At 41.1% G+C, this 26047-nt stretch overlaps 1 protein-coding gene across 14 annotated transcripts in view; it reads right to left on the bottom strand.

The window, feature by feature from the left end:
* EBF1 (EBF transcription factor 1) overlaps positions 1-24729 on the bottom strand; it is a 364337-nt gene extending 339608 nt beyond the window's left edge. For all 14 annotated transcript variants that reach the window (XM_070933822.1, XM_070933827.1, XM_070933830.1 and 11 more), the window contains exons 1-5: positions 24596-24729; positions 22890-23046; positions 22376-22439; positions 21390-21445; positions 6264-6337 (exon numbers count right to left, since the gene is read on the bottom strand). In XM_070933822.1, the coding sequence (XP_070789923.1) occupies positions 6264-6337; positions 21390-21445; positions 22376-22439; positions 22890-23046; positions 24596-24729 (485 nt within the window). The remainder of the gene's footprint in view (positions 1-6263; positions 6338-21389; positions 21446-22375; positions 22440-22889; positions 23047-24595) is intronic.
* Between the last annotated feature and the right edge of the window lie 1318 nt (positions 24730-26047).

Genomic DNA, 26047 nt, shown 5'->3' with positions numbered 1-26047 from the left:
TCCCCCCATCCTACCCCAAATACTGAAAAATGGTCAGATTGCATGGTTTGTTTGTTTTTCCCCCCACTGTTGCTATTCTGGGGAAATTATCATATTTACTCGAAAGGAAGATAAAGCTCAGTTAAACATACACACAGACACTGCTAAGATTATATTTAAAAAGCCTAATTTTCTATTAGTGAAGTGAAACTAAAATTAATTTGACTTCCATCATAAAGGTAAGTTGTTGAGGAAAGGGGAAATGTATTTATTTTTTCTCTTTCAGATAAATATAGTAAATGCCAGGACTATTATACCATTAGGTAAAATCAACAAAGCCAGAATAGAATCCCTATTCCTCCACTTTTTATTGAGACAAATAAAGGAAGACTTTAGTTCATAAAGACTAAAAAATAAGGCACAAACAAAATCTGACTGGCACCATAAATCTTGCAAAAAATTAGCACTTTCTGCAACCCTATTCTAATTTTGTAATAGTTTGGATTATCTTTCCCATAAAATGACCCCCCTCAACCAGGTGTCATGGCCTTTGGTTATTGAAGATGATGGGAATTAACATCAAGTATCTTAGGGAAAATATTAACAAACCAGAACACAGGGAAATAATTCAGAGACTTTTCACAGCAGACCAGTTCTCATATCAGACTAAGCCTGAAAGATGGCTTAGAGGTGAAATATCATGCATACCAGCTGGTTTGGTCCATAAATTCATATAACCTGGTAGCCAAATGGAAGATTCTTCTGCCTGGGAGAAGGCAGAGACTTATCCAGGCAGTTGCCAGGAGTCAAGACTAATTGAAAGGCAAAGAAGACAGAAGAGGAGGAAAAGGAGATGGAAGCTAAAACCTCAAAATCTCTCAGAAACAAGCAAAAAAGCAAAAAAACCACAGAACAATAGATTTGGAAGGGGACTTGGGGTCTTCTAATCCAACTCCCTGCTCAAGCAGAAGACCCTATACCAGGGGTGGGCAAATGTGGCTCTTTTACAACCTGTGGACTTCAACTCCCAGAATTCCTGAGCCAGTTTAGCTGTCTCAGGAATTCTGGGAGTTGAAGTCCACAGGTTGTAAAAAAGCCACATTTGCCCACCCCTGCCCTATACCATTCTGGACAAACCTCCAGTGATGAAACACCCACAAATAAATAAAATAAATAAGAAATGAATATTATATTATTGTTTCAATCACCTTTTTAAATTCCGGATAATTGCAGAATTAATAAGTTAACAGTGAATGAAAGTATTAACTTCAATTTACAGCAGACAAAGTAAAATCCATTGAGAAATCCACTCCAGAACTTACTCATCATTTTTGTTTTAAACAGCTGTCTAAAGAATGAATAGTAAAGGTAGACAGGTTCTGGTTTGTACCGCATTGAAATTGTAAGTGTATCAGGTAGTTTTAGGAAAGTTATTTCCTTGAAACCTGCCCCTCCACAGACATATATAACAGCTATGAAATTCTAGAAAAATATTCATCACATTAGTATGTCATTAGGAATTAAACTGAATACAGAAAATTGTGGATTTGGAGCACATTCTCATGATGAGCCAAATGTACAGCACATTTTGTAAATAAGTTTCTGAAGTTATTTCTGCTACCTTCCACGCATGCAGAGCAGTATAGACTGGCATGAGAACATGTTCTCCTTTATGAGGCAATTGTGAAAGGAACCATGGTTTACAGTGACGCAGAATGAAATTCTAATCCAGTTTGGCTTTCCAATCAGACTCATCTATGATTTTTCTTCCTTGACATGTTTCTCTTTGTTTCCTTCTCTTCAGAGGATCCCTATTCGTGAACATTCCATTTTGATGATATAAATTTATAATTTTATTATACTGTTAGTCTTGATCAAAGGCACTGTTGAAAGTTGTTTAGGAATTATGTATCTATAACAAGCTATTTTGAAGCACAGGCCTTCACTGTTTCATTTCTGGAATGAAGAAATTTCATCTTAGAGGGAGCAAGCTGTCTTTCACACCATATGGCTAATGGTAGTGCATAGCAATTAGCTGGGCTGATTAATGGGGAACAGACTCTAATTTTATGCTTATAATTGAAACTGCATTTGGACCCCTGTTGCAGATTCAGCACATCCCAATCTGCGCTTACCACAGTTAGAAAGCCAGTGGCAGCAAATCTAGGAATGTGTAAGCAACAAAACCCAAGTTTCCTTATTTGTCAAAAATATGGTTGCAATACAATCGATCAGAGATTTGTGAGATAACATTAGGCAGCCTCATACAAGTATATTATTATGATGACCTTCTGTGAACATCTCAGAACACTAAAATTGAACCTAGATATTTTAAGATATTTGCTTCTTGTTTTAAGTAAAAATCAGGATTTTTTTTTTTTCAGTTTGCTTATGTGGCTTTGCAAAACAGAGAACAACAATAAAGATCTATTGAAATCAGCAATACAACTAAATGGTGGCAACACTGAGTAAAGGGTTTTCAAGTCAAGTGACATCAGCAGCATTGGAACTGCTTGCCAGTGTAAAGGTAGCTGAAATAATCATGGGTTTTCCCCTAATCTATGAATAGCTCTATATCTTACCTCCACCTTGACTGCTTTTTTTGTAATGCTAATTTTTGATTATATACTATATAGGACTTGTCTTATGAGTTCTTTTTAAATCTCTATGATTATGTAAGGCACTATATAAATGCATAAACAAATAATAAACTTGGATTATACTGGTACTGCACGTATGTACTGTATGTATGTATGTATGTATGTATGTATGTATGTATGTATGTATGCACTACTATAAATCTTCTCATAGTTCCTATCACCATCTCCTCCCACTTATGACTGTATGACTGTAACCTTGTTGCTTGTATTTTTACGATTTATATTGACTGTTTCCTAATATGATTTGATTGCTTATTTGTACCCTATGACTATCATTAAGTGTTGTACCTTATGATTCTTGATGAATGTATCTTTTCTTTTATGTATACCGAGAGCGTATGCACCAAGAAAAATTCCTTGTGTGTCCAATCACACTTGGCCAATAAAAATTTTTATTCTATTCTATTCTATTCTATTCTATTCTATTCTATTCTATTCTATTCTATTCTATTCTATTCTATGTATTTATGTACTCAGACACTTGTTGGCACACCTGATTCTGTTGACACAATACTTGAAGATTTTGGTCGATGCTAAAATTCTATACACAAGTAATGGGAAATTGTCTTACTATCTAAAAAAAGAACATAAGGCAAGCTACTCTCCAATAATACTAAGACTAAGTGATTACTAGACAATTATCTCCTGTTTTTTTATTAACATCAGAAACTTGGACATCTACTAAAAACCTGTCAAATATTTACCAATTTACATTCTGCCCAATCCTTTTTCTGTGATATTAGCTTATCCATCCATGTTAATGTCATCTACAGCTCTTATTGACCTTCCCCCAACTTTTCTTTTGTTCAAATCTTTCTGAACATGATAAATAATATAAAACCAAAGAATAGTGTTCCTTATGTTGTACTTCATTCCAGGAACTGTTTAATGAATTTTACTTGGTATAGTTAATACAACTGCTAGTCACAAATCCATGAAGTTACTCCCAGATACTTTGAACTAGAAACAGGTAAACAAGTGTTCAAGAATACAAAAACATCTAATAAGTACATATATTGCAGGAGAGCTAAGAGGTCATTATTAAAAAATGGCAGCAACTGTTGCATATCAAAATGAGTCCTATTTATAGAAAAATCAAGTTTCAAAATTCTTGCACCTTCCCCATGCTAGATGTTTCTATCTTTTGTGTGAGAGACAGTTTCCATCAGTCTTGTTCAAAGTAATGGACTGCTTTATTATCAAACTTTTTAATCTTCTCTGTGTGGGAACTAGCATCTAGCTTACTAGATTTTCCTCTATTGGATTTCTGCCTATCATCTAAGCAAAATATAGTTTGTGGCCAAAAAAACTGAGTATCAACTGTAAAAGAGGCCACATTTCACTTTGAGAATTCAAACCATTACTGAAGTACTAAATACCATAATTAGATTTTTTTTTTAAATCAGGAAGTGTTGAATAAATCATAATAGCCTGATTCACACACAATTTAAACCCAGAATAGTGGATTCACAAATCACACTAAGCCAACAACAACAACGAAAACCTCAACAACACATTATAATTTAACTTGATATATACACTCAGTCACTGAGTCATACTTCAGGTTACTTAATCTGGAAAACATTATTTCCCTTAAAATTTCATTATATGAATAATTCTTGAAATATATGATAATGCTAATTTCATTTAATGGGTGAGCCACAACTGATAAAGTACGTTGATGAGCCTCACTTATAAAAAGCAAACTTTCTCAAATTTGTGCTCTACAGTTGTGTTTGATGCAACTCTTCTTAACCCTGGACAACCTGGAGTAAAAAAAAAAAACATTTTCCAAAGCAACAAAAAGACAGTAGGCTGAGGAAATTAAGCAGTCCAAAAGGAGGGAGGGGCTGATCCTGGCCTATTATTTTAGCACAATTTCTATAATGTATGCACTTGAAATTTAAAAAAATAATCCATGTTTTCATTCCTGAAATCATCAGCTGTCATTATTTTTGTGCCATTGAACGTATCTGAGCTGCTAATTGTTGCTGATTTAGCTACTATTCATAGCTACACAAACCAATTCAACAACTGGCTGCTGAAGTATGATCCTTCATCATCCCCAAAGATGAAATGCATATTTGTTAATTAAAAGGGGAAGAAGATTGTGCTTGAATCACCCAGGAGGACTCATCTTGCTCAGTTCACTTTATACCTGATTCTATGAAGCTGGGTCTGAATACAGAATCACATCGAAAGTTGGGGGAGAAGGGTACACAACAAGCATAACCTTTACAAAGGTCCAACAATCCAAGAGTCTGCTTGAATTGAGCAACCAATAAACTTGGACAGATAAAGTAGGTAGTCCTGCAGTTAGTCCTCAACTTACAACCATTCATTTAGCAACCGTTCAAAGATACAAAAGCGTTGAAAAAGTTACTTATAACTGGTCCTCACATTTATGACAATCACAGCATCCCTATGGTCACATGATCAAACTTTGGATGTTTGGCATCCAGCTTGTATTTATGATGGTTGCAGTGTTCTAGGGTCATGGGTTGGCCATCTGTGACCTTCCCAGCCATTTTCAGAGTCAGTGGAGGAACCTGGATTCACTTAATGACCATATGACTCACTTAACAGTAACTGCAGTAATTCACTTAAGGTTGTAAATTCAATTACAACTCACTTAATGATCTTGTTTAGCAACAGAAATTCTGGTTCCAACTGTTGTAAATCAAGGACTACCTGTATAGATTTCCTTCATGGACCACAGACCCTTCTTTTCACTCTGCCCCCACTACGTCCTTCATAAGTAGTCTACAAGACACATCCCTGCAGAAAATAAGGACCATGTTCTTGTTTACCTGAAGTATCAAAGGTTCAAAGGCTCTTATGAAAGCAATGATCTAATGGTTATAATTTTCCTAGTGAAGGTCATGTTGGATAAATGCTCATAAGTATCTGAGTTTCAGATGTTCTCTCTCTCTCTCTCTCAGAAACATTTTCCATGAGGATAAAGGTTCCAATCACTAAATGGCATTTTACTCCATATTATTCAAGATTAAGCTTGAATAAGGTCATTGAAACGAGATCATTTACCCTGTTTCCCCCAAAATAAGACATCCCCTGCAGGGGTGGGTTCTACTTACCTTTACTACTGGTTCGCAATGGGATCGTGCGTGCGAGCGAGCGAAGCAAGCGCATACGCCTTGCTTCTGCGCATGTGCAGATCGCCAATGACGACATCCGTGGTGGTGGGCGGGGCCTCCTGCCGTTTTACTATCAGTTCTTGCAAACCGGCCCAAACCAGGGGCAACCCACCACTGATCCCCTGATAATAAGACCAATCGGGCTTTTGAACGCATGGCAATAAGGCCAAGCGCTTATTTCAGGGTTCAAAAAAATATAAGACAGGGTCTTATTTTCGGGGAAACACAGTAGTGACACATTTGCTGATTATTACACGCACACTGAGCAGATTTGGTGGTTCTTCAAAGGAAAGTTGAGAATGCTTTAAATCCCAAAATAAGTTTAGATTCAACCAAGCTTTGGAGAGAGAGAGAGGGAGTGGGAGGGGAGGGAGAGGGAGAGAGGGGGTGAGGGAGGGAGAGGGAGAGGGGGTGAGGGAGAGAGAGATATTTTTTCTTTGCTAATTAAGATATGACAGATTTTTCTTACCTGCACATTATTTCATGGGTGAGCAGAACTCTGCACATTTCTGGATTCTTGTCTTGGCCTTCATATATTATCGCCTAGAGGAAAAAGACAGGGGAATTTTATCTGAATAGTATTATTATTTTTTTTGTCACAAAGTGAATGTAGTTGGAGAAAATGATCATTGTCACGGGACATGAATGCATAACTACGTTGCAAACCAGCGACCTCGGCATAAACAGACTGCATCCTTGAGGAGAAAAATAAAAACACAAAAATCCCGTCTCAGGATTTGTTGCTGGAGAGCCCAGAAGCTGAACTGAGTAAGCTTCAATTCAGCATTCTTGCTTCTGTTTTAACCGTCACATTATGCACATCTTCTGAGCAGTGCACAGGACAGGGTTTTTTAGTAGTCAAGACAACCACAATGTTCTTTTCAATAAAACATAAACTTAATAGTGTTAAAAAAAAAACTTGAAAGACTCAGAACACTGGGGAGACTATTCATAAAATGAAAAGTGACTATATTTTTAATTCAAAAAAACATGGTTGTGTACTTAACTAGCTGCAGCTTGTGTACAGAACCTGATTCACAAGTCCTGTCTGGTTAAATGTGCTAACAAATTAAAGGAAACTACATTCCTGTAAATGCAAATAAACAAGTTCTAGAAAACAAGAGGATAAAGCAGGATAGGCCTCTCAGTATCTTTTGAGCCTTGTCAATATAAAGAACTGACTTCCTACACCAGGGCTGTCAAACTCCTGGCCACGGCCACGCTCGGTTTAGCGAAGGTGAAAAAAGTCCCGATACGTCACGTGACAATGCTGTGACGTGAGGTTTGACACCCCTGTTCTAGACCAGTGTTTCTCAACTTGGCAGCTTGAAGATAAGTAGAACTTCAACTCCCATAATTCCCTAGCCAACCAACTACTGAGCACAGCTAAAAAAGATAAACTACTCCATCTGTGTTTTGGTGATTGTCTTGGGTCAGTCAAGAACTGTCTGTCTTTGGGCTCCAGTTCCTTCTGTCTATATATCTTAGTTTTACTCACTGGCAGGCAACGTCAAAAGGGATCAGTCCCCTTGGAATCTTAAGAGTTCTGTTTTACTTTGATTATGTGAACACAGCCATAGCAGAGGTTGGTTTCAGCAGGTTCTGACCAGTTCTGGAGAACGGGTAGTGGAAATTTTGAGTAGTTCGGAAAACCGGTAAATACCACCTCTGACTGGCCCTGCCCCCATCTATTCTCTGCCTCCCGAGTCCCAGCTGATCGGGAGGAAATGGGAATTTTGCAGTAACCTTCCCCTGCCATGCCCACCAAGCCATACCCACCAAGCCATGCCATGCCCACCAAGCCACACCCACAGAACCGGTATTAAAAAAAATTGAAACCCACCACTGAGCCATAGTGACCACAGGCAAAGAAACTCTGTAGTTGCTTGTTTTGGCTTAGTTTGAAATGTGAGTCGTTCACCCATTGGGATTTAACACTGTGTGAGAACCAGCCATTATGGTCTGCTCAGTATGCTGTGGCTTAAAAACTCCTACTTTAGAAGCCACAAGGTGAAACTGGACTTCCTCTCCCTCTAAATTCAGTTGTGAATTGAAAGTTAATGCTTTCAATGTCCACCTACACTCTACTATACTATATTCTACTGTATGGCAGACAGAGATTGGACTCTACGATTCTATAAAATGGACACAGGAATAGACTGTGAAGATTTTTTTTTTTAAAAAAAAGAGGCCATTTAGCCAAATGCAGCTTTTCCAGTGACAATTCCACTCTACAATTTAGGCAACATTTGTCTACATGGCAACCACAGATTGTTTATAAGTGCTTGCATTCTACACAACTCTAAACCATAACATGGCTCTGCATACAACCGTTTTGTCAGTGGGATGGGAAAGGAGAAATCTTCCTGGCAGCCCCCACCCGCTCCCTAGAAAATAGTTTGCTGTGCAACTATCAGCAAGCCCAAACGGGCACAGGTTTCACCTGATAATTGCCAACCAAACTGCCAATAAAGAATCGAGGCAAGGGACATGGCACCTATTGGCCAAAGGAAAGGAAAAGGCCATTTTGCTGAAATGTCTAGCAAGCAATTTATTGAGGTCCAATAAAAAGTGGCAAACAGCTTCATGCAGGGAACACCGCTGTGCAGAGGCTGATATTTTTTCCCGGGCTGAAGATCACATTTGCAATACTTAACCTTTCCTGCCATCTTGCTACCTTGTTAAAAGTCGACCATTAGTGAGTGCCTTTTACTAGGATGAGCAGTTACATTGGAGGGCAGGGGCTCCTGTGTTTTTTCTTTATTAGCATTCCCCAAGTTTGCTATACCAGATAGGAAAAGAGGCCTCTTCTCAAATTTGCTCCTCCTCAAGGCAACAGATGAAGGAATACAAGCCTTCTTGTCTGTTTATGTATCACAAATCACATCTTTTCACATTTCAAATCTTTCCTAATTTGCTCACAGTTCATATGTCAAAGAGATGATGTGGGTTTTTCTTCGTTTGTTTTTAATGCCTCCATTATAAATGCAATGACATTTCTAGATCTCCAAAACACTTCAGGAATCAATCACCTATGCCACAGTCCTCTAGAATGGAAAACCTAACCAAATGCCGCTTCCATCAACCCAAAATCCTATTACAGGTAGTCCTCGGCTTACAACAGTTTGTTTAGTGACCAAAGTTACAGTGGCACTGGAAAATGTGACTTATGAGGGTTTTTCACACTTACGACCATTACAGCATCCCCATGGTCACATGATCAAAATTCAGATGCTTGGCAACTGATTCATATTTATGACAGTTGCAATGCCCAGAGTCATGTGATCACCTTTTGAGTCCCTCTGACAAACAAAGTCAATGGAGAAGGCAGATTCGCTTAACAACCATACTATTAACTTAAGAACTGCAGTGATTCGCTTAACAACTGTGGCAAGAAAGGTCGTAAAATGGGGCAAAACTCAATAACTGTCTTGCTTCGCAACAGAATTTTTGGTTTCGATTGTGGTCATAAGTTGACAACTACCTGTACTGACTCAGCCTTCCATCCTTCCGATCCATTTTATCAATGGAGGTCGATAAAATGAGGACCCAGATTGTTGGGGGCAATAGGGTGACTCTGTAAACCGCTTAGAGAGAGTTGTAAAGCACTGTGAAGCATTATATAAATCTAAGTGCTATTGCTACTGTATTCAGATAATTCTCTTTCTTATATAAGCCTTTAAATTAGTTACCCTACCTGGGAGAATTTGGTCCATTCAACAGCTCAAGAGTGAATACTCCTCATGGATCCTACTCTTTCAAAATTCGTCTAAGTCTTTTTTAAAGACTTTTAAAATATAGTAAGAATTTGGGACCCTTCATCTCTTTGTGTGCTTACATTCAGGTATTTTATAACTCAGTATAGCTTGATGTTCTGGTCCTGATTGGGCTCAGCGAGAAGACATTTCCATATTATCCGATGCCAACAGCATCACTCAGTCTTTTTTGGCACATCCTTTTTAAAGGAATAGAAGATCAAAATTCTACCTTTCAGACCAATGCCTCTGGTTATGGCCTCTTTAACATAAACAATCAATAAAACTCTCTAATACGTGTGGAGGTGGGGGGAGGGCTAAATTTAAACAGCCTTGGCCAACAAGCAGAAGCATCACATAACCCATAAAATGAGGTAATTTGGCACAGCTGTGACTTTGCCGTTGAAAAGGCTGCCCACTGAAGGCAAGAGGAAAAGGGAGGGGGGGCAGAACAGCAGTCATGAATCTCAGCCAGCGAAAGTAATTGCTTAAACATAGTATTATCACACTCCAGCACAGTACACTATATTTTAATAAGATTTAGTAGTGCCATAAATAATAGCATTGATGTTGCTGTAGTTTTGTACGGCATTGGATGCCAACCTTACTTTTTGAAACGAGAAACTCAAGCGCAGCCTAAACGGCAGAGAGTTTGAGATCTTGAAGATATTAGGAATCTAACTCTGTGCCCTTCCAACCTTAAATAGGGTTTGGTACCCCAATATTCTACACCACTCATCCTATTCTCAGTGTATTTAGCTTTTCTTGAAACTTACAACAGTCCCTGCCATCCCGCTGAGCTTCTTTGGAAAGTCAAACAAGGGAGTGCAGGGTCATCTTGCCACTCAGGAGCAAATGGAAAAAATCAACCCTTTGAAAGTGGCCCCTGCTCAGAATTCCCCACATCTTAAAAAGCAAATACTTGTTACATATATGTAAGAGCACGTACAGACACACAACTAATGTTTTTAGTTGAACAAGAGGCCATGATTATGACCTCTCCTGTGACCTGTCCAATGCAGGCAGAGGTGGTCACTGACCTCCCTGAACATCAGAGATGTAGAAGCTTCTTGGATGAAAAGCGAAACATCTTCAAAGAAAAACCAGAAAGTCTAGTTGCCTCTTGAAAAAGCACCTTTGGGACAATCCTTACCTGGATGACTAAGAATCTCCATAGACAGTAGACCCTGAGGTTAAAAGTGTTCATGGTGATCCAGCAATGGCTTGCAGAGGGGAGATTTCTGAGGTACAGCCAAGAATTTGTGTGTAAAGGTGTTGGCATGCTTATACGCTATAATGATACACTGAAATACCTCCAAATAATTACAAACATGTAGGAGATGACCAGGCTGCTGAGCCCAAATGAGAACTAAGAGCAGTCCACCTTGAATTCCATTGACTCTTATCTACCACCAATTTGCTTTGACTGTTAGTAGTTCAGATTCTTGTAGAGAGTTTTAGCTTACAATAAACCTATATATTCAGTTGAACTGCCTAAACGTGATTTTATGTACTTTTCAAAACATCTGGGAAAATGATGAAGAAAATAAAGTTCTGGATCTAGATAATGACATGCAAATAAATCCTATGAAAATGCTAGGAACTGGTTTCAACATAATGTGTTGAGATTGATGCTTTAATCACTAAATAAGAATGCTATTTTTGTAAAATAGCAATCATAACACTTTTCTCATGCAAACAGGGGCTTATGACAATCATTGAATACATACCTATACGCAGAATTTAACCCTGGTAAATAGCAAATCATATTTGTCGAAAGAAACATACTTCCACACATTTTCTATTGCACTCACTGGAAACTCTTTGATTACAATTGACTATACATCGTATCTTTAAAATACCCTAGAATCCTTTAGAGATTGTTACAGTCAGAAAAAGGATGAGGAAGAGAAAAGTAGGGGGGGGTATTATAATTGGATTCAAGTTCTTTCATTTTTTTAAAAAAAAAGTTTGATTCAAAGTTTTAAACCGTAAAAATACGACTAGCATAAAAAGGCATTGTGCGTGACCATTGTTGTGGGGCAGATGATTAAGAACTGCAGTTTGACTGCAGGAATCAAAGAATACCACAGACTTAATTGCAGCTGATTTATCATGTTCTCTGGGCACTGCCAAAAAGCTAACAAAGACTAAGGTGATGGCATTTTACAGTGAATAATTGATTTGCATTTAATGCAGCGCAGTGGGACTCTAAAGGAATTTTCCCTAAGTAAGAACTAAAGATGCTGAAGCTCCACCACTATCCATGCTCACAGGCCAGTCTTGTTGGTACAGAAGTCAATGTGAGTTTAATTGAAGCAAGTTCAACTTCCCTAGAAGCTGCAAACAAGAGTGAGCGGATTTAATTCCCTCTCTTTCTTTACTTCCCTTCTCTCCCTCCTTCGAACTGCTATGCTTACTTAACTTCCAGGTAGCTATTTAAAAAGAAGGCCAGTTAAATAACCATAATGAACAAATGGACTCAACATGTGTGATTATCTAATCGCCTGTCTATTGTGTTTAACATCAACAGTCCTTTTGCTTACGTGCAGAACATCTTTAGGCTTGTAATGCACTAGGAGCTAACCCCGGTTTCTGAACACCAGCTATTATTAAAGGAACTGTATGAATCAAAAGGCAGGGCCATACACTGCTGGAAACTGTTCAGAGGCACAAAACGAGTCCAGTTTCTGAAAACCGTTGTACGGATCATGTACAGAAAAGACTTTCAAGAGTTTTGTTTTTCCCTTGCAACAGGGTAAACCAACTATCGTTTCAATGAAGGTTTGATGAGCCATCAGGCTTCACAATGCATTCAACAGAATAGTTGTGGATCAAACCAGGATTAAAGGAGAGAACTAGGTTATAAAGTGGTAGCCCTCCCCCTTCTTGACATTAACATATTTTGATCTGGAGAAATACTGCTCTAGTAGTTGTTTTATAAATACAGAACGATTAGGGAAGTGTATCGTGGCAGCACTTTTCACAACTGCAATTGTTCACTCATTTTAGCATCTTTTGATGAACAAGATGTAGAAAGTGTTGTTAGTTCACTGAGACAACACCTGCATTGCATGTGAAATCTGGGCTTGACCCTTGACATCTCAAGACAAGGCTAAAAATGGCTTTGGTCAAAAATTCTGAAGAGACATTATATTAGTTAGAGCCAGAGTTTGATATAACGCATATTGTATTGATATTATATGTGATATAATCAAATGCATCTTCTTACAATCATTTTACTGAATGGATCTTGTATTAAATTAAGACCAGAAGACAGCAAACGTCTGATAATCTTTCATGCTCCACTATCAAATGTATTTTTTTTCGAAAGTTTTTATTTATTTATTTATTTATTTATTTATTTATTTATTTATTGGTTCGATTTATATGCCGCCCTTCTCCGGAGACTCAGGGCGGCTTACAATGTGTTAAGCAATACGCATTATTATTTCTTATACACATAATGTAAATGTACATTCTCTTATATATAATTGGTCATACATATACATATTTTTCTTAAAGAAAGCATAATAATAAGGCATTTTAATTACATTCAGGGTTGCTCTTCTACCCTTTCTTTTCCCTCATTTCACAACAAACTTTCTTCTCCTTCTTCTTTCTTTCCCTTCCCTTCCCGCCCTCCTCTCCTCTTCTACTTTCTCCCTCCTCCTCTCCTTCCTCTTTCCTACTTCCCCCTCCTTTCCCCCACTCCTCCCTCTTTTCCACCTTTCTCACCTTCTCTCCTACTCCTGTCCCCTGTCCTTTCTTCCTCTCCTTTTCCCTTTCTTCCATTCCTCTCTCTCCCTCTCCTCTTCTTACCCTCTACTCCTCTCTCCTTTCTTTCTCCTTTGTTGTGGAATATATTCCCTGTTTGGTATCAGAGCAACTCCAATATTCTAATAATATATACTTTCTTTTCGATTCCTTTTCAATTTTACCCAATCTGTCACTTTTATCATCATAATTGTACATTTATACTTATAGTCTTATTTCTAAAAGAAATAGAAACCCAGATGACACCAGAGTAAATGGAAAAGGGGGATGGGAGGGGGGGAAAGAAAGAAGACTATCAAATGTATTTTTAAATCAGGGAGTCTCCAGCTACACTTGTAAGAGCAGATAAGACTTGTTGGGGGGGGGGTGTCTCTCTCAGTTCATGGAGATCAAAATCTCCCTCACTCTATTCTGTATCTCAGCTCTTAGTGATTCTCTTGCATGATTTTGTTTCTTCCCTCAAAAATACTGAGCACTGGGGTATAATCTAACAAATGCATATCATAACTGTTGACTAAAAGTCACTGCCTGTGCTCACATGCCATGGTTGCATAAATATATGTATTGATTTGGTTTCAGAAAGGAAACAGAGGCAATTTAAATCTCAAACTTTTGCAGCTGCCAGAAAGACAGGTTCCTGTCTCAGAAGACACTAGAATTTTTTTTTCTGAAAACATATGTTGCACCTATTGAACAAAAACTGGGTTTTTAACATATTTTTTGCTAAACATTCACCATGCTCAATTCATGCAAGTGGAAAGGTTGCCCTCCTCAACTCCAGAAAATCGGGGTAGGTGTAGATGTTAAAAAGAGCTAATATTTCAAAAAGATGTTAAATGAGTGAAGTGAATGTCCCAGTGTTTAAAGTTAGATTATTGTTGAACTAAAAATAATTTTGCAAATAGGTATTAAACCCGCATAGGTGAAGACATATGTTTTGAACTTACTTGTTTACTTCCTTTTTTAGTTTTAATTTGTTTCACTACACAGCCAGTGAGAATACGAGTATACAAATTTGGCTTTGAATCCAGACTCCTTTTTACTCAAGAAAGATGCTTCCCCCACCAACAGAAAGAAGATGAGGAATCATGGTTCCTATCTTTCCCTGCATTCACTTGTGCTGCACCTTCCAAAATCCATTGCATGAAATTGGGAAGGATTTTAAAATAAAGTGGATTAAGACTCAGAGGAGGGAGAACTCACAAAATGGCTCTTCTACCATTCATACAGGATCAATGATTAAATTTAATTTAAAAAGTACAATTAAAACATTTCAGCCTAAAGCAGGATAGCTAAGAAATATACTGCTCAAAAAAATAAAGGGAACACGAGCAGAAGATATCCGAGATCTGAATGAATGAAATAGCCTTATTAAATACTTTGTTCTTTACAGTAGTTTATACACTGCTCAAACAACTAAAGGGAACACAAAACTACTGCATGTAACAAACAAAGTATTTAATAAGGCTATTTCATTCATTCAGATCTCGGATGTCTTCTGCTTGTGTTCCCTTTATTTTTTTAAGCAGTGTATATTAAAATATCTGATCCATTCCTGTTTGTTTCATTGGGACAACTAGATGACAGCCATGGTAATTTATTTTTAATTTCCTGTGTGGGACAATGTGAAATAGGCTATGCTAATTCATACTCACGTATCCACTAATTTGTTTTTAAGTATCAACTAATATTAGCCGGACTTTACTTCTTGTGTAGATATACCTATAGATCTGTCTCTATAGTTGAAGTTTTTGGTACTGTTATACTATAATTGCATGCAAACGGCTTTGAAAATCATTTGAAGAAAAGCGGAAATATGCCAGCCCATTTCTCACCAATTTATATATCTAAGTAACCTGAGAATAAGTGCTTTTCTAGAAGGTTACAGCTCTAGGATTACTTATGGAGAAAGCAATCATGTAATTCTAAGAATTCAGATACTCAACTTCCTGCATATTCTGCTCTGACATTTTGGACTTGCAATGTGTAATTAGCCATTAATGCCCTAATTCTGATTTCTTAAATCAGACCAGCCTCCCATCATTTGCAATGAGAGTTTAATATGGGGAGCAATAAATGTGCCCAGATTGGGATCTAAAATATATGAGAATTCTTGTTCAGCAGCACTAAACCAAAAGGTGCTAATTATTGCTTCCATTCTCCTCCTCTAACATGCCAGCCTGCTCATCAACAGGAATTCATGTGAATTAAATAAATCTCTCCCTTTCCCTCCCCCTCCTTCCCAGCCCAGCTCCACTAATATGTTCATTTTGAATGCTTCTCAAACATTCGCAGGGAAACAACTCTAGCGTAAATATCCCAGAACAAATGGCTGTATATTATACAGGAGGGAGCAGTTGGAAGCCAGACTGGGAATGCATTGGGCCATCTGGCCCAGGCAGTCTCTCCAAAATCCTCAGCTTTGTTTTCACCCCCAGACTCCAAACAACACATTTTCCACTATGTTGAGTTTACATTTTCCCAAACACTCAGGACCTGAGCATGCATGTAAATGTCAAGCTTCACATTCTTCTCAGAGAAGGAAATTGAAATCACCTGCACTTCCTGCTCTTGAAGCAAAAGGATTCAAGTCACTGCAAAAAAAAAAAAAAAATCCACTCTGGCTGAACTGCAAGCTTGCCTCACTGCACAACAGCATTGGGCTCCACAGCTGAGATCTTGAGGAGCTGTTTTCCTCACGGATTCCTATTTTCCTCACAACCGCGCCATTTGCAATTCACTGATTCAGTATCTGTACACCCAGGCACAACAGCTTGATCAATTTAGGTAGAGAGCAGTACTGTATATCTGCATCCCTGCTGTAAATGACATAGAAGGTTTGAAGTATCAAAGATGACATGATACAGCATCTTTAAATGCCTCACATGTTAGAAAGAAAAACATTTTGAAATCAGCTGGATTTATGTCCGTGTTTAGGCTGTGTTGGAGGGAAATCTACTTGCTGATATAGTATTTTGAAGAAAAACAAAAGAATCAGTGAGTGATCTTGACTAGATTTCTGCCTTCATGTTATTCCAATGCTAAGTTGGCAAGGAAGCTATTGATGTATAAAGTGGTCATTTGATTCACACCATTATTAAAATTTCACTCACTCTGATCCAGGTTCAAGAAAAAGAGTATATCTACAAAGACAGAGTTTACATCCATAAGCTTGAATGATCTCTCACAATGACAAAAGCGTCTGAATAATTCTACTAAAATCCCAGTCAAAATTTTCTTCTGAGCTGAACTTGACTACTAAGGACATCATGGATACATACTTGACAACAATGCAAAATGTATCTCTGTCAAGAAATGACAGCCATGAAAATCTATACTGAATGAATACAGAAATGATTTGCCATTGCCTTCTTTTGAATTTTTTGTAAACTTCACAATCCAGCCTACTTCTACATTGATATTTCTACTTTTTTCCTGTACAAACCTTCTCTGTTTCTCAAGATAAACCCAAACTGAATTCCAATTTCCTGTATAATGGTGTTTTTCAAACTTGGCAACTTTAAAATGTATGGATTCAACTCCCAGCATATTGGCTGAGGAATTCTGGGAGTTGAAGTCCACACATCTTAAAAAATGCTAAGTTTGGAAAACACTGCTATATAACATCAATGTCAAGACTTTCCAAGAGAATTATTTCCAGGTCTCTTCCCTAAAAGTAGGTTGTTGCAAAGATACTGACAATGTTTGCATAATATTTTTGGTTCCCCAGAACTCATTGTTTAGATAGCAACTTCTCAAGCACGGCATTTTTCCCTGATTTTCTTACAGACCACCACAACTACAGCATCACGCAGATAGAACAAAGAAAATGAATAAATAACACGATAAGAATCTCAATTATAAACGATAAAGTAGATGAAAATACTTTATAAACTAATATATTCAGTTATGGAAAAAGATTACATTAATTTATGAAATCAGTTGGTTTCATGATTCACTTGCCTAATTTGTGGACTAGGCTTCTGACATCACCACTACAAATTTAAAAATAAAACTAGTACCTCCCTTTTTCATGGGCCAGGCCTCTTTGTTCATATATACTTAGAAGCCTCTAGAGCCGTGATGGCGAATCTATGGCACTTGTGCCACAGGTGGCACACGGAGCCATATTGGTGGGCATGCCCTAGTGTTGCCCTAGCTCAGCTCCAGCACGCATGTGCGTGCTGGCCAGCTGATTTTTGGGCCTTCTGGGCCCACCGGAAGTCAGAAAACAGGCTGTTTCCGTCCTCCAGAGGGACTCCGGTGGGGTGGAGAAGGCTGTTTTAGAAAGCCTCTAGAGCCTGGGCAGGGCAAAAAACAGGCCTACTGTGCCCACCGTGCCATCACATGCCAAAAGTGGGAGGCGCATGGGAGAGTCACACACGCATGCGTGAGGGAACAGGGCACATAGAATTATGGGTGTGGGCACATGCACGCGCAACTACCCTGCACTCCCCCAGCTTTTGGCATGCAATGGCAAAAAGGTTAGCGATCACTGCTCTATAGCCCTGCCTATTTTAATTTGGCTGAATGTATATATGAAAGTCATTAAAGCTGCACACAAAACAGTGAGTGTGATCTCAAAAAGTTGTTGCCGGTGCCGCTGAAACTTGCTGGCTCCTGTCCCTATTTCATTTAGCTGCCATCCCTCCATTCCAATTTGTGCCAAGATTCAGATACTAGTATACCCCTCCTTTGTGATGTTTGACAATATATATTTAATCTGCATTACAGTAAAAACTGAAGGAGCATCTGACCAAGCTGCATACAACTTAACTCCAAGCAGAAAGTTACTTAAGATTCTCCAAAATTCCTCACATTCTGTATTAAAGCCTAAGTGACAACTTGACAATTGGACAATTATGAACAATTTAGCAGACTCCTTGACCTGTCTTATAGGTGCTTCATTAACAAGGATAGAAGTTTCAAAATCTTCAAAGTATTTGAGGTTTTTTTTAAAAAAAGAACAAGTCTTTTTGCTTTCTGGAAACATTAACATATCATAACACAAAGCTCCCTGATATACCCAGAAATTAACTTAGGTTTTTTTTACAAAATATATATAACATGACAATGCCAACTAAGCTCATCCATTCAATAAAAAGCAATCAACATTTGTTTCTACGAGCTTGTGATTCTCATCAGCCACATCTCAAGAGGGAATTTCAATCTTTTTTTAAACATTAATTGCATTAAATCAGCACGGGATTTTATTCTCTAAAACTGTTATTCTGCAATTTTGTTCTGCCACTCCTTCCCTCTAAACCAATAATTAATCCTAACGTTAGGGTTAAATGTAAAATGTTTTAAAGTAAAAGTCTGGTTGCCATTAAGTGGATAATAGTTTGTATCTGAATTCCAACTGAGCTTGGGCTGTGGCTTGATCTTGTGGAAACAACAGCACAGAAGCTGTGTAACCATTCTTGTTTTACTTTACCAGAAGGAATCTGCAGGTGAATTGACAATCATCCAGTAATAAACAAAATCCTAGTAAACAGGTGTTTTTAAACTATGATAGGCCAAAGCATGACTCTCTACAGAGAAATGCAATATTGAAAGGAAAAAGCATTAACCCTTGAATGACTACAATTTGAATGACTACAATAATTTCCTTTTTAAAAAGGATTATGCAATTACACTCATACACAACAGTCGCTCAGAGCAGCGAGAGGTCCTTTTTAAATAAACTTATAAAGTACTGTCAACTGGTGCAGTTTTGAAGATTTGTGGGTTAAGGACTGGAGTTGTTCTGCTGTCAGTTCTTACAGACTGTCGTTCAAAAGAATTTGTCTCACTAATTTTACTATAAATTGGATTGCAACTACTCCATTTCTTTCTTTTCTTTTCTCTTCTATTGTAAGGCAGCCATGAATAGCAGGAAAAGATGTTTCGTGAGCATCAAAGAACAGTGTTCTAAAACAAACTCAACAGTTTGACCTTTCTGGTTTGGTGTCAGAAAGCTACCAAAAGCAAACGAAAGTTTAGAAGGCAGAATCTGAAACACCCAAAAGCTGGTTTACGACCATGTGTGTGAACATAGTAAGCAAAAGAAAAAACTAAACATCCCTCCATTTGTTTTTTTAAAAAAACAAAACAAAAAAAACCCTGAATCAGATAAAACTGCATGGCTTATTTAGTAACTTTCAGAATATTAACTATTATTTAGTAACTTTCAGAATATTAACCTGAGGTTAAGCAAATTTGATCTCAAGAAATTAAAAATTATCACGTTATCTTATAAAAATATGACATGCTCTTAATTTCAAAAAAGAGGCACTGTACAACGTTTTGATTCAGAGGAATAAAATGATCTCCTTTAGCTCAATATTTTACTGTATGTCTAGAGGGATGCAGGTTTGTTTGTTTTTTACTTGAAACCACAATGGTAGGGCACTGAGAGTGAACATGTAATAAAATGCCATAATGGAAATTAGGCTGTATCAAAGGCAGAGCTTTTCCAATCACAAAATTACTCTGGAGCACCAAGTTTCTAAAATAAGTGTTTATCATCCACGACACCATTCCAGTGCAAATCTACCGAGATTTAAGATCTTCCCCTAAAACACTAACACAGGAATTACAAAGGAGTACATAAATACCGTACGTCTTTATTTATATAATTATCTACTTGATCCATTAGGTGGCTACAGAATCGCTACGCAGGGGCGGGGCGTCGGTTGCTTTTCCTGGGTTGCTTTTCTATTTCTTTTCGCCCATATAATTAAAATTGGGGAGGGAGAAGAGGAGAAAAGAGAGAGAACTATCTGTGATCTGAGAGCCTTCAGAAGCCGTTATTTATTTATTTATTTTTATAAACAGCTACCGGGTCTAATTAAACCTTGGGAGGAGGGGAGAGGAGGCGGGGGGGAGAGGAGGTAGGCAGGCAAAATTAATACCGTTTGCCTAAAAGTAAATCCTCCCAGTGCAATCGGATCTCAGCTGCTGCTTGGCCCTCGCCCACTGTAGGAGCTTGGCGAGAGCCACGGTGATCCTGTACCTTTAAGACCGCGGTTGGTTCACCCCGCCCTGGCTCCTGGCCAATCTAAAACCGAGCACAGGAGGCGCTTCCCTAAAGCTTACGCCAAGGTCCAATTCAGCCAGGGCTACCGCCTCAACTGAGAGAGTCGCTCAAGGCGATAAATCAAGGCAAATGCACACTTTTTTTTTTTAAAAGAGTCTATTTGAACAACGATCCGCTAGGAGGAAAGCTTCGTTATTCATTCTCCGCTCGACTCGTCTCGCTGGACTTTTTTTTTTTTTTTTTTTTGGCATCCACCGTCCGAGATTTGCAGGAGGCTTGGGAATTTGGAGGGGCTGGGAAACCTCTGGATGGAACTGGGAAGGAAACTGGGCGGGGGGGGGGTCTTTCGCCCCGACAGAAGAGACGGGGCGGTTTCTGAAAACTCTCGCCGCTTCTTTTTCTCTCTGCAAGCGAGAGGGAATGGGGGTTTGTTGGTCCTATTCTGACCCTGAGGGTTGTTGTGGTTTTTTTTTTTTTTGTTTTTTTTTTAGCAACGGTGTTTAAGACTGGAGTCCTGCGCAGAACTATTTGGCAAGAATACCTTCGAAAACAAATCCTGCCAAACCTGGCAAGAACCGAATAAGGACGGGAACTAAAGGACGGGAGGAGAAGGAAACTTAACTATCCGATCGAACTTCCCTCAGACTTCGGGAGCGAGCGCGCCCGCCCGCGCTAATCTGAATTTGTCAGCACGTTGGATTTTCCAACAGGAAGAAGGCCGGGATGGACACATAAAAGGGAGCGATCACCCGCGTTTTGTTCTTCGCTTTCCTTCTCATCCTGACTACCCCGGCCGCTGCCGGTAGAGATCCCGGCGTAATCCAGATTCGCAGCCACTTAACAAAACCGACCGCTTTGCGGCTTCCACCATTTCTCAAGCTCCTTCCAACCCGGCCTTTCCATTTCGAATGCACAGCTCTTTAACGCCTCCGCCTCCAAAACCGCTTCCCCCCCCCCCACGCCCGCCCCACATCTCTACGATCACCCCGGCTTTCTTCCACTTCGATCATTTCACAAGAAAACGAACGAAAGCAAGACTTACTTGTTTTGTCATGGAGTCGATTAAACGGACGTAAAAATCCTGTTCGGTTCTTATCCCTGGAAGCCGTATTTGAGAAGACGGGGGGGGGGGGGGAGGAAAAATAGGACAATTAAGCGAAAGAACGAAAGTCAAAAACTGAGTCAAAAACTGAGAAAGCTCTTTCCTTTTTTCTTTTTTTCCCCTGAACTTGCCAGTTACTTTGCGGTCCTGAAGTACGGGAGAAGGTCTTGAAAGTTGGAAACCCGTAATAATTAACTGGTATCCTCTCCATCATCTCAAAGCTAATCGCAAATATATTTATTTAGAGTCAATAAATGCTCAAAACAGATCTGTCCTGGGTTTGCTTTCTGTCGTCCTCTGCCCCCTGCCCCACCTCGTCCCAGGATCTCTCATTTAATTGGAACGGAAACGAGGTGATCCCTTTGCCCAGACCACACTTAATGCACCCTAATCGATTGGGCAAAGGTTTGGCCCTGCTTTTCTTCCCAATTTGGGGGACGGGAGGAGGACAAGAAAGAAAAATTGTTATTCAGGTGAAGGGGACATTCTTCTTTAATTTGGATTTCCACCGAAGCAAAATATTGGGTCTGATAAATCTTGAAATCATTACGGGTCTATATAGGAGTTGTACTCCCTGCTTCTTTTTCCTTTTTTGGGGGTGTGTGTGTGTGTGTATGCTTAAGGTTGGGCGGCAACCTTTGGAGAGACATTTGAGAGGAAGGGGCTGCTTGTCCGAGAAATTCTACTCTGGTTTTTAAAAGGCTATTCGGTCCTGTTGCTGCTGCTGTTTCTGTTTCTTAAAGACAACCGCGGGAGATATTTTGCTGTCCCTTGGCTAATGCACCCCGAGCCTGAACCCAGTGTGGGCAAGCCTCCCCTCCCCTTTCCGTTCCCTTCCAGGGGAAAACAGACGTACTGAACCAAGGAATTCCCTGGAGATTTAAAGCCCGCCCGGAGCTGTCAAGCACAGGCAGAACAAGGCTCACCGTTGCTGTAGAGGAGCTGCAGACGGTAATGGATCCCATTGTTGGTCTTTTCGCTGTTGGCTTCCTGAAGCGAAAGGACACACAAGTGTTAGAAGCAGGACCAACAACCAGAGCAGCAAGGCGCTCCTAAAGAGCCCGAAATCCCGATTTCGTCGCGAGTTTCTACTTATTTCTTTACTGCCTCCCCCCATCCTCCAACCCAATGTCCAAATCGGGACATTACTCAAAGGGGGTAGAGTTCAACCCAATCTGTTCTGGGTATGGATAAAGAGCAGATTGGAAAAGCGCCGGGAGGGAAACATTTAATAGACACCTAGCCTGAGGAAAAAAAAGGACAAAAGTTGGTAGATTGCTGGGCGGGAGTCGGCCAAGCGTGAATTAGAAAGGGTCCCGCAGAGGCCGGGGTCTCTTCTCTAGGATGGTCCCGGGCAGAAACAAGAGAGCTCTGGAGTACAGGGCAATCTTTTATTTGATGACACGCGCGCGCAGAGCGCCCGTTCACACGTACACTTACTTTCTCCTTCTCCACGAAGCCCACGAAGGCGGTGCGCTCGATCTCCACGGGCTGCCCCTGCCGGTCGTACAAAGCCAGCACGAAGTGGAAGAAGTTCGATTTCCGCAAGTTGGAAGGCGGCTGCTTCTCGAAATGAGCCCGGGCCAGGCCTACCCCGCTGCGGCCAAAGAGACCGAGTTAGGCGCGCTTAGTCCCAGCCCTGCTCCCCTAAACCAAGAAACTTCCCATTAAGCAAAGCCCAGCCGAGTCCAGGCCTTTCCTTAGCATCAAGCGAGTTGCTCGGTCCAATAATTAGGGTCCTAGTCAGGTCCCCAAGCTCGGGGCAATTTCATGCCGCCTGCTCCCCAAGTTCTAAGGAAGAAATGAAGCAGGTGATTCTTCCACCACGGGGGAGAAACGGAGCCATTCAGCCCAGTGGCTGCTCCGCAGGAACCCCCGGCCTCGGCAACCACGAAGTAACCGCTGCCTTTCCAAACCGCGAAAATTGTCCCTGGAAAAATCAACCCGGGAGGAAGAGGCCTTTGGCTCTCTTCTCTTTAGATTTTTTTTCCCCCCGACCCGTTCACTGCAGCCTGAATTAGCGAGCCAAAATTGCCGGCTGCTCGAAGTGCCCCGGGGGATGCTCCCGCTGCCTACCCAAAGCCACGCTTTCGCAGGTCGGGTCAGTGCGGCCTCAGCTGTCATTAACTCCGCCTGATGCCCGAAGCGCTACTCTCGTTCGCTGGAAGACTCTCTCGGATTCCAGCCCCGCTCTCGCTCAGGCTGGAAACATCCCTACAAAACTTTTCCATAATTTTACATTGGCTTTGTCCCCGCATCACTTTCCCTTCCCAAGCAGAGGAGACGGGGAAGAAGGGATCCAGCCGAGCAGGACAGATGTCTTCGCGACCTGTCAAGGTTCCCAGCCGCCCGGTTTAAACTGAGGCCCTGGCTTCAACTCCAGAAAAAGCACCTTTGGGAACCCCAGAAAACGGGAAATTGGGAGTAAGCACCGTGAGAAGGACAGTCGAACTTAGTTCCCGGGAGAAGTAGCTGGAAAGTTGAAAAGGTCCCGGGCGTACCTTTCTCGAAAGGAATCGCTGGAAGGAAGGGTCGGATTCTTGTTGACGAAGAAAAATATATAGACCATCCACAAACAAGCGAAGTTGTTGTGAAAGTGACAGGACACATTGCCAGCGACATTTGTAGGACGCAACTTAAAAAGAAGGGAGGCTTTCGGAGAAGAAAGAGAGAGAGAGACAGAGAGATGGGGAACAGCAAGGAGTAAATGTACAGTCTAATTTTGCTTTTTAATGTGAGTATCGGAAGCGTCAACGTATTTGGGGGCGATTCCTGAATGTAAAGCTCCATGGTCTTTGAGATGGGAAAGAACGAGGGAGAAAGAGAGAAAGAGAGAGAGGAAAGAAAGAGTGAGAGAGTGACAGAGAGAAAGAAAGAAAGAAAGAAAGAAAGAAAGAAAGAAAGAAAGAAAGAAAGAAAGAAAGAAAGAAAGAAAGAAAGAAAGAAAGAAAGAAAGAAAGAAAGAAAGAAAGAAAGAAAACTGTTTTAGCGGCTATTCGATTAAAAAGATTAAAAAGTCATTTGGGGTCAAGGTATCGCCGGGAGGCACTGCCCACTAGCTACAGACCTGAGGCTGACTGGACCGCTGGATTTTCGAGTCAGGGAAGGAAGGAGAAGGGAGGGATGCTGCCGCGAGCTCTACCTACCTCTGCGCCGCGGTGTTTGCATCCAGGACGCCGGCTCCCTGCATCCATGTCCTGACCGCGTTCATGCCGGCGCCCAGGGGCTCTTCCTTCATGCTGCTCCCACTCCTCTGAATGCTTTCCTGAATCCCAAACATGAATTAAGGCCAACCAAAACCTTCCTTTCTTCTTGAAGAAAAAAAAAAGTAGGAAAAGCAAGGAAAAACAAAAATGCAAAAGAAAAAAAAAAACCCCAGCCACAACGCAGTATGTTGACAAGAAGAAAAAGCGCGGAGCGGGTCGGGGTTTTCGTTTCACTCCCCCCCTCTTGCTTTTTTCTCTTTCTTTCTTTCTTTGCTTTCTTTCTTTCTCTGGAACCGCTGCTGAATCAAAGCAAATCAGAGAAAATCAAACACAGACATTGAAGGGATTGGGGGGAGAGAGAGAGAGAGAGAGAGAGAGAAGGGGGGGGAATCCAAAGGGTTACAAAAATCTCCCCCCGGGGCCGGCTTGCGGATGCTCCAAGCGGGCGCCTGACGAGCTTGTTCTTTGGAGGGTGGGCGCGAGACACCGGCTGGCCTCTTCCTCCTCCTCCTCCTCTTCCTCCTCCTCCTCCTCCTCTTTTTCTTTAACAAAATCAGAATATGGTTTTTCTTCTTGGCTGGCTGGCCGGGATCGCGCAAGAAGTGGCAGGACGTTGCCGGCGGCGTCCCTTCCGTGCTGAAGTCCCCCCCTCTTTCGGATCGCCGAAGAAAGAAGGCAGTTTAAGAAACAATAGGTTCAACCGGCGCTGCTGCTGCTGCGGCGGCGGCGGCTGTAGCGGCGGCGGCGGCGGTGGCGCCCTTGGCTACACCAAGTGTCATTTTCCAGTGACAAGAAAACAGCAACTTTGCGATCCGTCCTCGGCGAGTCTCCTTCTCTTGCGGGGCTTTCCCTCCGGCCAAAGACTGGCGCTCGTCCTTTCTCTCTCTCTCTCTCTCTCTCTGTGGCTTCTTCGCCTCCCTCTCCTGCCTTCCTCCAACAGCGCAGGAAGCTTCGCTTGGCTGCTGGGGAGCCCGAAAAAGAGAGAGAGAGAGAGAGAGAGAGACGGGCAGAGGAAGACACGCGGCGCTCCTACGCCGGGAAAGGTAAGCTCACCCCCCCCCCCGGGTGGATTGAGATCCTCTTGGCTTCCTCCCTCCCTCCCGGCTCCCTCCTCCCCGCTTCAATCCGAGCGCTTCGCAGGCTTTCTCAATGGAATCTACTTCGACTTCTCCCCTCAGCTAAAACACACGAGCGCACCAGCCCCACTGGGCTGATGGGAGGGGCGGCGCCCTGCGGGCCGGAGCCCGCCCCTGCCCTCATTTGCATAGCGTCATAACTTCCTCGGCCGCTCCACGCCCACCAATCGCCGGAGAGGAAAGCCGAGCCGCCGCCGCTGCCGCCGCTGGCCGCAGGGATACGCCCCCCTCATTAGCATGCTCCGCCCTCTTTTCG

Source organism: Pituophis catenifer, unplaced genomic scaffold (assembly GCF_029215685.1).
Source record: "Pituophis catenifer annectens isolate HBS135680 unplaced genomic scaffold, rPitCat1.0.hap2 SCAF_2, whole genome shotgun sequence".
In the NCBI taxonomy this organism is placed as follows: domain Eukaryota; kingdom Metazoa; phylum Chordata; class Lepidosauria; order Squamata; family Colubridae; genus Pituophis; species Pituophis catenifer.
The sequence above is the reverse complement of the archived record's forward strand: the minus strand, read 5'-3'. Positions and strand labels throughout refer to the sequence as shown.